General features: G+C 49.9%; 1 protein-coding gene across 5 annotated transcripts in view; it reads left to right on the top strand.

Moving 5' to 3' along the window:
• The window catches only part of SLC35E2B (solute carrier family 35 member E2B), an 89279-nt gene that overhangs the window by 68850 nt on the left and 7284 nt on the right, over positions 1-13145 (top strand). For 3 of the 5 annotated variants that reach the window (XM_030222342.1, XM_030222344.1, XM_030222343.1), the window contains exons 9-10: positions 2330-2475; positions 3414-5615. In XM_030222342.1, coding sequence (XP_030078202.1) covers positions 2330-2475; positions 3414-3645 — 378 coding nt within the window. In that variant the 3' untranslated portion in view covers positions 3646-5615. Of the gene's footprint in view, positions 1-2329; positions 2476-3413; positions 5616-13145 lie in introns of those variants that run through there. The other 2 variants (XR_003944096.1, XM_030222346.1) reach the window with 2 other exon arrangements.

Here is a 13145-nt window from a genome sequence, read left to right as displayed (position 1 = left end):
CGCTAATATATTTGTACTAGTACAGTACTTGGGAGTTGTTGGAGAATCTGTGCCAGGTTCACTGATTTGTACCCTGTTGGGTTTCAAAGTTGAAACCACACAGTTTTTCTTATAATAGCATGTTGTACATATGAAACACCACATACTGTTCTGTTTTCTTTTTTATTTGTAATGGTATTCAATAATTATAATGTAAAAACTGTAGAGGGGCAGACCCCTGGATCAGTGGTAGTACTGTACACTTCTATTTTTTTTTTTTTGTTTGTTTGTTACATTTGTACCCCGTGCTTTCCCACTCATGGCAGGCTCAATGCGGCAGGCAATGGAGGGTTAAGTGACTTGCCCAGAGTCACAAGGAGCTGCCTGTGCCGGGAATCGAACTCAGTTCCTCAGTTCCCCAGGACCAAAGTCCACCACCCTAACCACTAGGCCACTCCTCCAGAGCCCAGCTTTTGCTGTTTGGGCTGGTAATGCTGCAGAGTAGATATTCATGGCCCCTGCTGAGTGGAGGGAGGCCCTACTGTCACAACAGTGGTACCTCTTGGCCAAGACTCATCATGCATATGTACCAGGTTCTGGATGGATCCATGGTTTGACTCCTAGCTAATGACTTGGAAGGGAGAGAGAAGGAGTTAAATTTGGGGAAAATCCTGGATTATGAATGAAGGGTCATAGAAGCATAGCCAGTAGAAGCCTGTTCCTACTGAGCAAAAACTGTAGTCCTATAATTTAATGTTAGTTCAAACAGTTTTATTAGCGTTTTCATATACAACAAAACATCACATACAAGAAAACAGAAAATAAACCAGCATCAAATGTAGGATGCAAATACTACAGAGGTAACAATTAGACCTAACTCCACCCCCACCCCAACATCAATGAACAAGCTTAACCATGACTACAGAGGGTCTGTACTCTTATGACCCACTGGGCAAATTGGAAAGACCCCCCCCCCCCCCCCCCCCGAAAAGCAAACCGAAAACACAAGGCATAAGATAGAAAAAGAAGATATATGCATATGGGTACCAATCATAAAGTGTTCAAAATATGACTCCTCCCTATAAATTAATGTTAAATGTGGTTATTATAAACTATTCCCATCTCCCCCTCCTATAGGCTAAAATATTATAACTTTGCTTAGCACTTCACCCTATCAACTAAGCAGAAGTGTGATACATGGGCAGGGCTACTCCTGTCTTGGAACTGTCACCAACTTGTTCCCTGACCCATGTCACTGCAGCTCATGATTTTGGCTCTTTGGCAGACTGCATGTCATGGTTTCAGTGGTTGCTCTGACTGTGGGATTTATGGCTCTGGCTGTTGCAATCAGTGCATTGGCCACTCAACATCTTCCTTGTCAAAAGTGTGATGAAAGAGCCAGCAAGCACCATGTGCATGGATCTGGGTGGAGGGGAGCCAAGTCCTGTAGGCTGATAAGGCCTATGCTTTCATTAGCAGGTTCAGCTTTGGAGAATGCCTCCTATCCAGCTCTTTACTAGACTGGGATGGTGCACTCACAAACGCATGTTTAAAACACAAGTCTCAGCTTATCAGCAAAATTTACATCAGGGGCGTATCTGCGTGGGGCCTCAGGGGCCTGGGCCCCCGCAGATTTTGCCCTGGACCCCCCTACCGCCATCAACCCTCCCCCGCTGCCGTTCTTACTTTTGCTGGCGGGGGACCCCAACCCCCGCCAGCCGAGGTCTGCTTCCACCTGCCGCTGCCGTAAAAACTTCTTCTTCAGCCGGCGGGGGACCCCAAACCCCCGCCAGCCGCCCCGCGGTGTTTAAAATTCATCTTCGGCCTCCGTGGCCGTGCTGCTGTGATAGGCGCTGTTGAAATCCACTTCCGAGTCTGACGTCGCAGCACGTACAACGTACAACGACGTCAGACTCCGAAGTGGATTTCAACAGCGCCTATCACAGCAGCACGGCCACGGAGGCCGAAGATGAATTTTAAACACCGCGGGGCGGCTGGTGGGGGTTTGGGGTCCCCCGCCGGCTGAAGAAGAAGTTTTTGCGGCAGGTGGAAGCAGACCTCGGCTGGCGGGGGTTGGGGTCCCCCGCCAGCAAAAGTAAGAACGGCAGCGGGGGAGGGTTGGCGGCGGGAAGGGGGTGGAGAGAGTCATTGGTGGCGGTGGGGGCTCGGCGGCGGCGGCGGGGGGGGGGGCTAAAATGTGCCCCCTCCCTCTGGCTCTGGCCCCCCCTACCGCCGGAGTCCAGATACGCCCCTGATTTACATACTTTGACAAAAAAAATGTTGTTTAGAATCTTGCTTCCATTTGCAAGCAATGTTTAAGTAGGTCTTTCCCCTCATATACTTGGCATAGGATATACCACAATTGCAGAAGAATGGAAAGGGGTTCGCTTACAGCCAGGATATCATGGTGCTGCTCCTCATAGATGGTGCCTTGTTCCATCTTCAGAGTGTCACAGCCTATGCCCTGATGGGAAAAATTTCTCCGGTAACTTTCAGGTAAAGGGTGTTTTCTGTTAAAAATAATACTTTCTGGTTGCTTATGACACGCATTGCTAAAGGTACTAGTTCTCAACATAATCTGAAGTGGTAAGCGAAGAGATGGAAAAACAAATAGTTACTAAATATTGTCTGCAGGGCCGGTCTTAGCAAGTGCGGGGCCCTATGCAGACCAATTTGGTGGGGCCCCATCCTAGCCCCGCCTACCCTAGCCTCGCCCCCTGCCTAGCTCCACCCCATTGATAAGATTATTCCATTTTTAGAACATTTTTTTATTTATGAAATTTCAAATAAAGACAAATGAAGCTAAACTTGTACAAAAAAAATTGATTGAAATAAGAAGCACAATGCTATCATGAAACCTCCCCTCCCCAGAAATTATTCAGTTCAAGTCCACTACAATTAGTAGCGGGCCCAAGCCGGGGGTGGATGCCGCGCCGGTGGTGGTGGGAGTGGAGTGGCCGAGCCGCGGGAATGGGGATCATCTCAGGCGACTAAGGCGAGCAGCAGCGAAGGTCGGAGCGGAGGCACGAGCGAGGCAGAATTGAGGTGCTGAGCGGGGCCCCCTTAGGCGTGCCGTGCGGGGCCCCCTTAGGCGCGGGGCCCTATGTGGTCGCCTTGGTCGCCTCTGCCTAAGACCGGCCCTGATTGTCTGCATGTGCCCTGTCACACCTGATGCTCAGTGAGGATGGAAAGTTTTCTGTTTAGAACAAACAACTCTTATTTCCTTAAAAAAAAACAAAAAACAATGGTCCTATAGATATATAGAGAATGTAACTTGTAGTTGTGCTCATATAAGAGAGAGATTCTGTATGCATGCTCCCTCTCCTTGCTTGGCCTTCATATATACTGAAAATTATTGTAATTCTGACACCTCTTCTCTTATACCCCTGCTTTTCTGTCTGTCTGATTTTAATCTGTATATATTTACCTTCCAGCGTTGCTAGCACTGTGAAGCATGCACTCTCAATCTGGCTAAGTATTATCGTCTTCAGTAATGAAATCACAAGCCTTTCAGCTGTGGGCACTGTTCTGGTGATAATTGGGGTGCTGCTGTATAACAAGGCTAGAAAGTATGAGCGGGAAACTCTCCACGGGCTGGTGTTGCACAGCACAGCTGAAGATTCCGAGTCACTGATTCCACAAGATTTGAAAGCACACGAAAAGTGACTTGGCTAGATCCCAGGAACAATGTTTTTAACCCCCACTGACTGCACCCTGCTATAAGAGTTTTACCAGTGCTACTCCAGTATAACATCAAATGCTGGCCCTTAAGGATCACAGAAGGAAATTTACCACATTCTGATTATAGAGCAGCAGAGAAAGCTCAAGCGGACACACCAGATGGCTTTTACAACCACTGATTTTAAAGCTGAAAAAAAAATTCAGTGCTCATATCATTCTTCCTCTCACCTGCACTTTAGAGCCTAATTCATGCAGCCACAGTAGCTCTTGAATGTTAAACTATTAGAACCTATTCACTATTAATATGTTTATTTTATGTTTAAAAAAAAAAACAGCACAACTTTGTGAATCAGCCTCTATATGAATTGGAGGTTTACTTACTATAATAACAATAGTTTTGTTTATTTCATTTTTTAAGAGGAAGAGAACTGCTCAGATTCACTTTGAAGTTCTCATATTCTGAGAATGATAATAGAACCACTCATGAATATATAACCAAGCATCAGCTTTGCTGCTTCCCAGATGACATTGCAGTGTAAAGTTGGCTCATTGCCTCTTTGAATGTGAAAATGGGGGGACTTGTGCTGTCCTTTTCAGCTGCTGGACTGGGGCAGGATGTCCCCAAGACATTTCATTTTAAGAGGAATTTTTACAAATTTTGGCTAACAAGGCAGGCTGGTTAGGACAAATGCAAACTTACATGTCTCGGGGAAACCACTCTTCACTCATCAAGCACAAGAAAACACTTTGGTTTGAAGCCTGTGGCAGACCAAAAGAGCACATCCTTGCTCTATTTAAAATGGAGAATTCTTACTGGAAACTCCACAGGTATCCATCTGCTCTTGTCTATCCTGTAAATGTCTTTTGCAAAATAGTATCGGTGCAGGCACTATATAAACTATATTATAGGATTTTTCTGTGTACTCTGGGTGAAACAATTTTTTTTTTTACATGTAACTTTTTATTAACTTTCAAGAGACTTCAAACTGTACAATTGCTTCAGTATCGGAGCAGTACATCATCACTTCTAACCACCCACAATTTTCAATAACCCCGTTATTGGTTCCTTTCCCGTTATACAAGTCATTGTGTGAACCAAGAAAATGCAGTAATCAAATACCCCCCCCCCCCCCCTCCAGATTCATTATCTTTGTAAACCAGTGCTTCTCAACCCAGTTCTCAGAGCACACCCAGCCACTCAGGTTTTCAGGATATCCACAACGCATATGTATGAGAGAAGATTTGCATGCACTGCCTGCTTGGATAAATGCTGCTAACCAGGGCTATTCGCTGATTTTCAGCAGCGTTATAGCATTAGAAACTGCCCTGCTGTTATCCAGATGGGGCTGGGGCGGTTCGAAAGTTGAGCCTCGGTAGAGCTGGAAAATATCCAGATAGTGGTAATACAGTGGAACCTCGATACAACGCGCCCCACACTTAACATGAATCTGCATATAACGCGATCATGTTGTGGCTTTTCTTTTTTACATACAGCTTGGTTTGCAACAAACCAATTTTTGGTTCATTTATGTTCATGTTCTATTGACCTCAGTATAACGTGACCTTGCATTTAATGTGATGATAGTTTATGGATCCCAACCATAGCTTTATACTGGGCTTCCACTGTTGTTGGCATTGGTATCCGGATAACAGCTGCAGTTGCTGGAATACTCAGTCAGTGCCAATATCCAGTAGTGCCTGACTATCCGGTAAAGTTTCAACACCACGATTGGCATTTAAAAGAAATACTGACCATCAAGTTTAAATATTGACCTGCTACATTTTTCCCTCCTAAGACAATTTCAGTAGCTCTCCCTGAGCAAAAGACACATGCTCCTGCTAGTACCTTATTACAGGACAGGCACTTATCAATGGTGCATACTGTTATTGATCCATGTTCCCAACTGTACCTTCTTACAGAAAACATCACACATAATGTGTATGCCTTTTTCTAATCTGCAATAAATGGAAAGAGGAGAAAGTCTTTCAGAATATTTGTAATTAGTGTATAGGTGGAGTCTCATATATTTAGTTGCACGGATATTCACATCACTCCCTTGGTGACTCTATTAACGTGCACAGATTTAATCATTGACTGAAACCACCTCCACCCTAAAGTTACAATTCATTGAACTTAACATACTAAAAAGTGCAAATATATATAAATATGTGCAAAAAGACACTTAACTTGCGGAGCATATAAACTCCCTTATTCAGATTGAAGTATGTAGAAGCCCCGACAGCCAAGGAGCTTCGTTAAGACACGACACAGTTAAATGGTGTGGGTTCCCCCAGAAGAAGCGTAGCGAAACAGGTACTGTCGGGGCTTCTACACACTTCAATCTGAATAAGGGAGTTTATATGCTCCGCAAGTTAAGTGTCTTTTTGCACATATTTATATATATTTGCACTTTTTAGTATGTTAAGTTCAATGAATTGTAACTTTAGGGTGGAGGTGGTTTCAGTCAATGATTAAATCTGTGCACGTTAATAGAGTCACCAAGGGAGTGATGTGAATATCCGTGCAACTAAATATATGAGACTCCACCTATACACTAATTACAAATATTCTGAAAGACTTTCTCCTCTTTCCATTTATTGTAGTAACCTATATCTTAATAGGAGCAAGTCAAGCCATACAGTTTTTTTGTTTTTGCTTGCTTTTTCTAATCTGCAGCATTCAGGGGAATAATCTCAGAATAAGTGTAACGTGTTCTGTTCTGGTAGTAGTACAAACCTGTAAAACCGTAGCACACCTTAACTTAGCCAAAAATTGCTCAAATCTTACCTTTGCATCCCCCTCCAAAAAATGTCTTCATTTATTTCCTCTGATACTGATTGCCCTCCTTTTTATTTTGATGTATTATCCCTCGATTCTATATAGGTTGCCCAAAGTTGGATACAGAACCCAGAGGTGCATGAAAATTGAGTGCTAACAACCAATTATTGGAGTTAATTGACTAATTTGGGGTTACAAGTGCATCTGCCTAAGCGCTATTCTATAAAACTATGTCTCGCATGCAACCCAAAAGGAGATGTGGCCATGGGAGGGGCATGGGCGGGTCAGGGGCATTCCAAACATTTAGGTGCAGTGTTATAGAATATTACAATTATACACCCAACTTGCACACCAGAACTTAACCCAGGTGTTAGTCCTCGTGCCCAAAGTTGGGCACAGGAACCACTCAATGTGCTATTCTACAAAGGGTGCTACAGAATAGTGCTTAATGCTGATTTTTTCCTGGCACCTAAATGTGAGCACTGTTTCTAGAATGCACTCCTAAATTTTTACTGAATATATTTTTATTTATTTGTTGCACTTGTATCCCACCTTTTCCCACCTATTTGCAGGCTCAAAGTGGCTTACATAGTACCGTGCTGGCGATCGCCAGTTCCGGTACGACAAATACATAGTGATATCATGGTAGAAGTCGCCTGCGACAGACACATTATGGAATAATTATTACTGGAATAATAATTTACTGAGAACATTGTCCAAAGTGGTGTATTTTTTTTTTTAATTTATCTTTATTGGCGTTCTCATCCAAAATAACAGCTTTACAGAGGTGATAGTGCTTCAACATTCAGCACAAGGAAACCAATCTGTAACTACCATATTACATGGCATATAAGACATCATTCACATAAAATGGATACACACAACAGCATATGAGATCCAACCGCCCTCTAGCGAACTCCAGCATCAATTTTCTAATTTTGTCCCCCCTCCCTCCCTTGGCGGGACCATTCAAACTACCCACACTCCATTACTCTATTTCCTTGTCCTTTCCTTCACCCACAACAAGACCATCCTATGGTGACGACTTCTTTTGTACCACATTATTCTCCGAGGACAAGCAGGCTGCTTGTTCTCACGACTGGGTGACGTCCGCGGCAGCCCCCACCAACTGGAAAAAAGCTTCGCGGGACGGTCGGCACGCAGGGCACGCCCACCGCGCATGCGCGGCCGTCTTCCCGCCCGTGCGCGACCGCTCCCGCCAGTTCCTTTTTTTCCGCGTCTGGAGAGAGTCGTGCCTCGCCGCTCTCTCTGATTCAGCCCGGATTTTCGATCGCGTTTACGCCGATCGTGTTTTTTCTTTGTTTATTTAGGTATAGTTACCGTCCGGTTTCTTTTTGGGAAAAAAAAAAAGAAACCCTGCGCGTGTGGAGCACGCGCTCCCTTTTTCCCTCGCTTCCAGCGGGGACGCCGCGTTGCGGCCTAGTGGCCGCACGGTCGTTTTCCTTTTCGTGGTGTGATTTCAGCCACCATTGACGACTTTGACTTCGCCGACGCGATTTTTCCGTCGATGTCCTCGAAGGTCCCGAGTGGATTTAAAAAGTGTGGTCGCTGCGGCCGGCCGATCTCGCAGACCGACACCCACGCTTGGTGCCTCCAGTGCCTCGGGCCGGAGCACAATATCAAGTCGTGTTCTTTGTGTCTCGGTCTCCGGAAACGGACTCAGGTTGCGAGGCAAGTTCTGCGGGACCGTCTTTTTGGAACTTGCGCCGGCCCCTCGACGTCGACCTCGAAGGCATCGGTATCGACGCCCGGTCCTTCGGTACCGGTATCGATGCCCGAGACATCGGCACCGATGGCAGCGACCCCAGGAGAACAGGTCCCGTCGGCCCGCCGGTCCTCCGGTGAGAGTGGGGGTGAGAGGCCGCGTGGGCAGTCGGCCCCGGTCACTCCCTCAGCTCGTGAGCCACGGGACCGAACCCTGTCTGACCCGGTACCTCGAGACCGAGGGGGATCGACCTCCTCCTCCTCCTCCATGCCCTCCGGCGCCGGTGACGGGCATCGTAAGAAAGATAAGAAGCGTCGTCACCGGTCGCCCTCGGTGCATCCGGATATCGGAGAGGAGGCGACGCCGAAGCGTCATCGTCGAGAGGAGAGGTCTCCGTCGGTTGTGGAGGTACCGACGCGTCGGGGTTCCGGCACCTCGGTGCCGTCTCCTGGCCCCCAGCAGCTTCTGGCGCCGACACCCCTACCGGCCCCACCGCCTTTCCCGGCAGCGGGCCTGGACGAGTGCCTCAGAGCCATCCTTCCGGGGATCCTGGAAGGGCTGATGCGCCAGGCTGTGCCGGCGCCGGGGGTGCTTGCGCCCTCGGCGCCGATGACTGTGGCGCCGGCGAGCTCTAGCCCGGCGCCGGGGCCGTCGACACCGCCGCCGCTTGCGGTGCCGGTCTTGACCGCCACGCAGGTGGAGTCCCCGTCGACGTCGATGGAGGGAGCTCCGTCCCCGCCGGAGCGGGAGTCCACCGCTCGACGACACCGAGACCCTGGTGCCTCGACGTCGAGCCAGGCCCGGTTCAGGACTCAGCTACATGAGCTTATGTCCGACACCGAGGATGAGGACTCGTGGGGGGAAGAGGAGGACCCTAGATATTTCTCCTCAGAGGAGTCTACGGGCCTTCCCTCGGACCCCACGCCTTCACCGGAGAGGAAACTCTCACCTCCCGAGAGTCTCTCCTTTGCCTCCTTTGTGCGGGATATGTCTATTAGCATTCCCTTCCCCGTGGTCTCTGTGGAAGAGCCGAGGGCCGAGATGCTCGAGGTCCTCGACTATCCATCACCACCTAGAGAGTCCTCCACGGTGCCGCTGCACAATGTCCTCAAGGAGACGCTGCTTCGGAACTGGGTGCGACCATTAACTAACCCCACCATTCCCAAGAAAGCAGAGTCCCAGTACAGGATCCACTCTGACCCAGAGCTAATGCGGCCACAATTGCCCCATGACTCAGCGGTCGTGGATTCTGCTCTCAAGAGGGCACGGAGTTCGAGGGATACCGCCTCGGCGCCCCCGGGGCGGGAGTCTCGCACTCTGGACTCGTTTGGGAGGAAGGCCTACCAATCCTCCATGCTCGTGACCCGCATCCAATCATACCTGCTCTATATGAGCATCCACATGCGGACCTATGTGCAACAACTGGCGGACCTGGTCGAGAAGCTCCCGCCGGAGCAGTCCAGGCCTTATCAGGAGGTGGTCAGGCAGCTGAAGGCGTGCAGGAAGTTCCTGTCCAGGGGTATCTATGACACCTGTGACGTGGCATCTTGTGCTGCGGCCCAAGGTATAGTGATGCGCAGGCTCTCATGGCTGCATGCCTCTGACCTGGACAACCGCACCCAGCAGAGACTGGCCGACGTCCCTTGCCGGGGGGATAACATTTTTGATGAGAAGGTCGAGCAGATGGTGGACCAACTGCATCAGCGGGAAACCGCTCTCGACAAGCTCTCCCACCGGGCGCCTTCAGCATCCACCTCAGCAGGTGGACGTTTTTCCCGGGCCCGGCAGGCTGCACCCTATTCTTTTGCAAAGCGTAGGTACAACCAGCCGGCCCGAAGGCCTCGTCAGGCACAGGGACAGCCCCAGCGCGCTCGTTCCCGTCAACAGCGTGCGCCTAAGCAGCCCCCTGCGCCTCCACAGCAAAAGCCAGGGACGGGCTTTTGACTGGATCCACGGGAACATAGCCGCCCTCAAAGTGTCCGTACCGGACGATCTGCCGGTTGGGGGGAGGTTAAAATATTTTCACCAAAGGTGGCCTCTCATAACCTCCGACCAGTGGGTTCTCCAAATAGTGCGGTGCGGATACACCCTGAATTTTACCTCCCTGCCTCCAAATTGTCCTCCGGGAGCTCAATCCTTCAGCTCCCATCACAAGCAGGTACTTGCAGAGGAACTCTCCGCCCTTCTCAGCGCCAATGTGGTCGAGCCCGTACCACCCGGGCAGGAAGGGCAGGGATTCTATTCCAGGTACTTCCTTGTGGAAAAGAAAACAGGGGGGATGCGTCCCATCCTAGACCTGAGAGGCCTGAACAAATTCCTGGTCAAAGAAAAGTTCAGGATGCTTTCCTTGGGCACCCTTCTACCAATGATTCAGAAAAACGATTGGCTATGTTCCCTGGATTTAAAGGATGCATATACTCACATCCCGATACTGCCAGCTCACAGACAGTATCTCAGATTCCGCCTGGGCGCACGACACTTTCAGTACTGTGTGCTGCCCTTTGGGCTCGCCTCCGCCCCACGAGTGTTTACAAAGTGCCTCGTGGTGGTGGCGGCGTACCTACGCAGGATGGGAGTGCACGTGTTCCCATATCTCGACGATTGGCTGGTCAAGAACACCTCGGAGGCAGGAGCCCTCCGGTCCATGCAGTGCACTATTCAACTCCTGGAGCTGCTGGGGTTTGTGATAAATTACCCAAAGTCCCATCTCCAGCCAACCCAGTCTCTGGAATTCATAGGAGCTCTGCTGAATACCCAGACGGCTCAGGCCTTCCTTCCCGAAGCGAGGGCCAACAACCTCCTGTCCCTCGCTTCGCAGACCAGAGCGTCTCAGCAGGTCACAGCTCGGCAGATGTTGAGACTTCTGGGTCATATGGCCTCCACAGTTCATGTGACTCCCATGGCTCGTCTTCACATGAGATCTGCTCAATGGACCCTAGCTTCCCAGTGGTTCCAAGCCACCGGGAATCTAGAAGATGTCATCCGCCTCTCCACCAGTTGCCGCACTTCACTGCTCTGGTGGACCATCCGGACCAATTTGACCCTGGGGCGTCCATTCCAAATTCCGCAGCCCACAAAGGTGCTGACGACGGATGCATCTCACCTGGGTTGGGGAGCTCATGTCGATGGGCTTCACACCCAGGGTCTGTGGTCCCTCCAGGAAAAGGATCTGCAGATCAACCTCCTGGAGCTCCGAGCGATCTGGAACGCGCTGAAGGCTTTCAGAGATCGGCTGTCCTGCCAAATTATCCAAATTCGGACAGACAATCAGGTTGCAATGTATTACGTCAACAAGCAGGGGGGCACCGGATCTCGCCCCCTGTGTCAGGAAGCCGTCGGGCTGTGGCGTTGGGCGTGCCAGTTTGGCATGCTCCTCCAAGCCACGTACCTGGCAGGCGTAAACAACAGTCTGGCCGACAGACTGAGCAGAGTCATGCAACCGCACGAGTGGTCGCTCCATTCCAGAGTGGTACGCAAGATCTTCCGAGAGTGGGGCACCCCCTCGGTGGATCTTTTCGCCTCTCAGACCAACCACAAGCTGCCTCTGTTCTGTTCCAGACTTCAGACACACGGCAGGCTAGCGTCAGATGCCTTTCTCCTTCATTGGGGGACCGGCCTCCTGTATGCTTATCCTCCCATACCTTTGGTGGGGAAGACCTTACTGAAGCTCAAGCAAGACCGCGGCACCATGATTCTGATAGCGCCCTTTTGGCCCCGTCAGATCTGGTTCCCCCTTCTTCTGGAGTTGTCCTCAGAAGAACCGTGGAGATTGGAGTGTTTTCCGACTCTCATTTCGCAGAACGACGGAGCGTTGCTGCACCCCAACCTTCAATCCCTGGCTCTCACGGCCTGGATGTTGAGGGCGTAGACTTCGCTGCGTTGGGTCTGTCTGAGGGTGTCTCCCGGGTCTTGCTTGCCTCTAGGAAGGATTCCACTAAAAAGAGTTACTTTTTCAAGTGGAGGAGGTTTGTCGTTTGGTGTGAGAGCAAGGCCCTAGAACCTCGTTCTTGCCCTGCACAGAACCTGCTTGAATACCTTCTGCACTTGTCAGAGTCTGGCCTCAAGACCAACTCAGTAAGGAATCACCTTAGTGCGATTAGTGCTTACCATTATCGTGTGGAAGGTAAAGCCATCTCTGGAGAGCCTTTAGTCGTTCGATTCATGAGAGGCTTGCTTTTGTCAAAGCCCCCTATCAAGCCTCCTACAGTGTCATGGGATCTCAACGTCGTCCTCACCCAGCTGATGAAACCTCCTTTTGAGCCACTGAATACCTGCCATCTGAAGTACTTGACCTGGAAGGTCATTTTCTTGGTGGCAGTTACTTCAGCTCGTAGGGTCAGTGAGCTTCAAGCCCTAGTAGCTCATGCTCCTTATACCAAATTTCATCATAACAGAGTAGTGCTCCGCACCCACCCAAAGTTCCTGCCGAAGGTGGTGTCGGAGTTCCATCTTAACCAGTCAATTGTCTTGCCAACATTCTTCCCCAGGCCGCATACCCGCCCTGCTGAACGTCAGTTGCACACATTGGACTGCAAGAGAGCATTGGCCTTCTACTTGGAGCGGACACAGCCCCACAGACAGTCCGCCCAATTGTTTGTTTCTTTCGACCCTAACAGGCTAGGGGTCGCTGTCGGGAAACGCACCATCTCCAATTGGCTAGCAGATTGCATTTCCTTCACTTACGCCCAGGCTGGGCTGGCTCTTGAGGGTCATGTCACGGCTCATAGTGTCAGAGCCATGGCAGCGTCAGTGGCCCACTTGAAGTCAGCCACTATTGAAGAGATTTGCAAGGCTGCAACGTGGTCATCTGTCCACACATTCACATCACATTACTGCCTCCAGCAGGATACCCGACGCGACAGTCGGTTCGGGCAGTCGGTGCTGCAGAATCTGTTTGGGGTGTAAATCCAACTCCACCCTCCAGGACCCGAATTTATTCTGGTCAGGCTGCACTCTCAGTTAGTTGTTCTTCGTAGGTCA

The sequence above is a fragment of the Microcaecilia unicolor genome, chromosome 13 (assembly GCF_901765095.1).
Source record: "Microcaecilia unicolor chromosome 13, aMicUni1.1, whole genome shotgun sequence".
Taxonomy (NCBI): Eukaryota; Metazoa; Chordata; class Amphibia; order Gymnophiona; family Siphonopidae; genus Microcaecilia; species Microcaecilia unicolor.
This window is presented reverse-complemented; position numbering and strand designations above follow the sequence as displayed.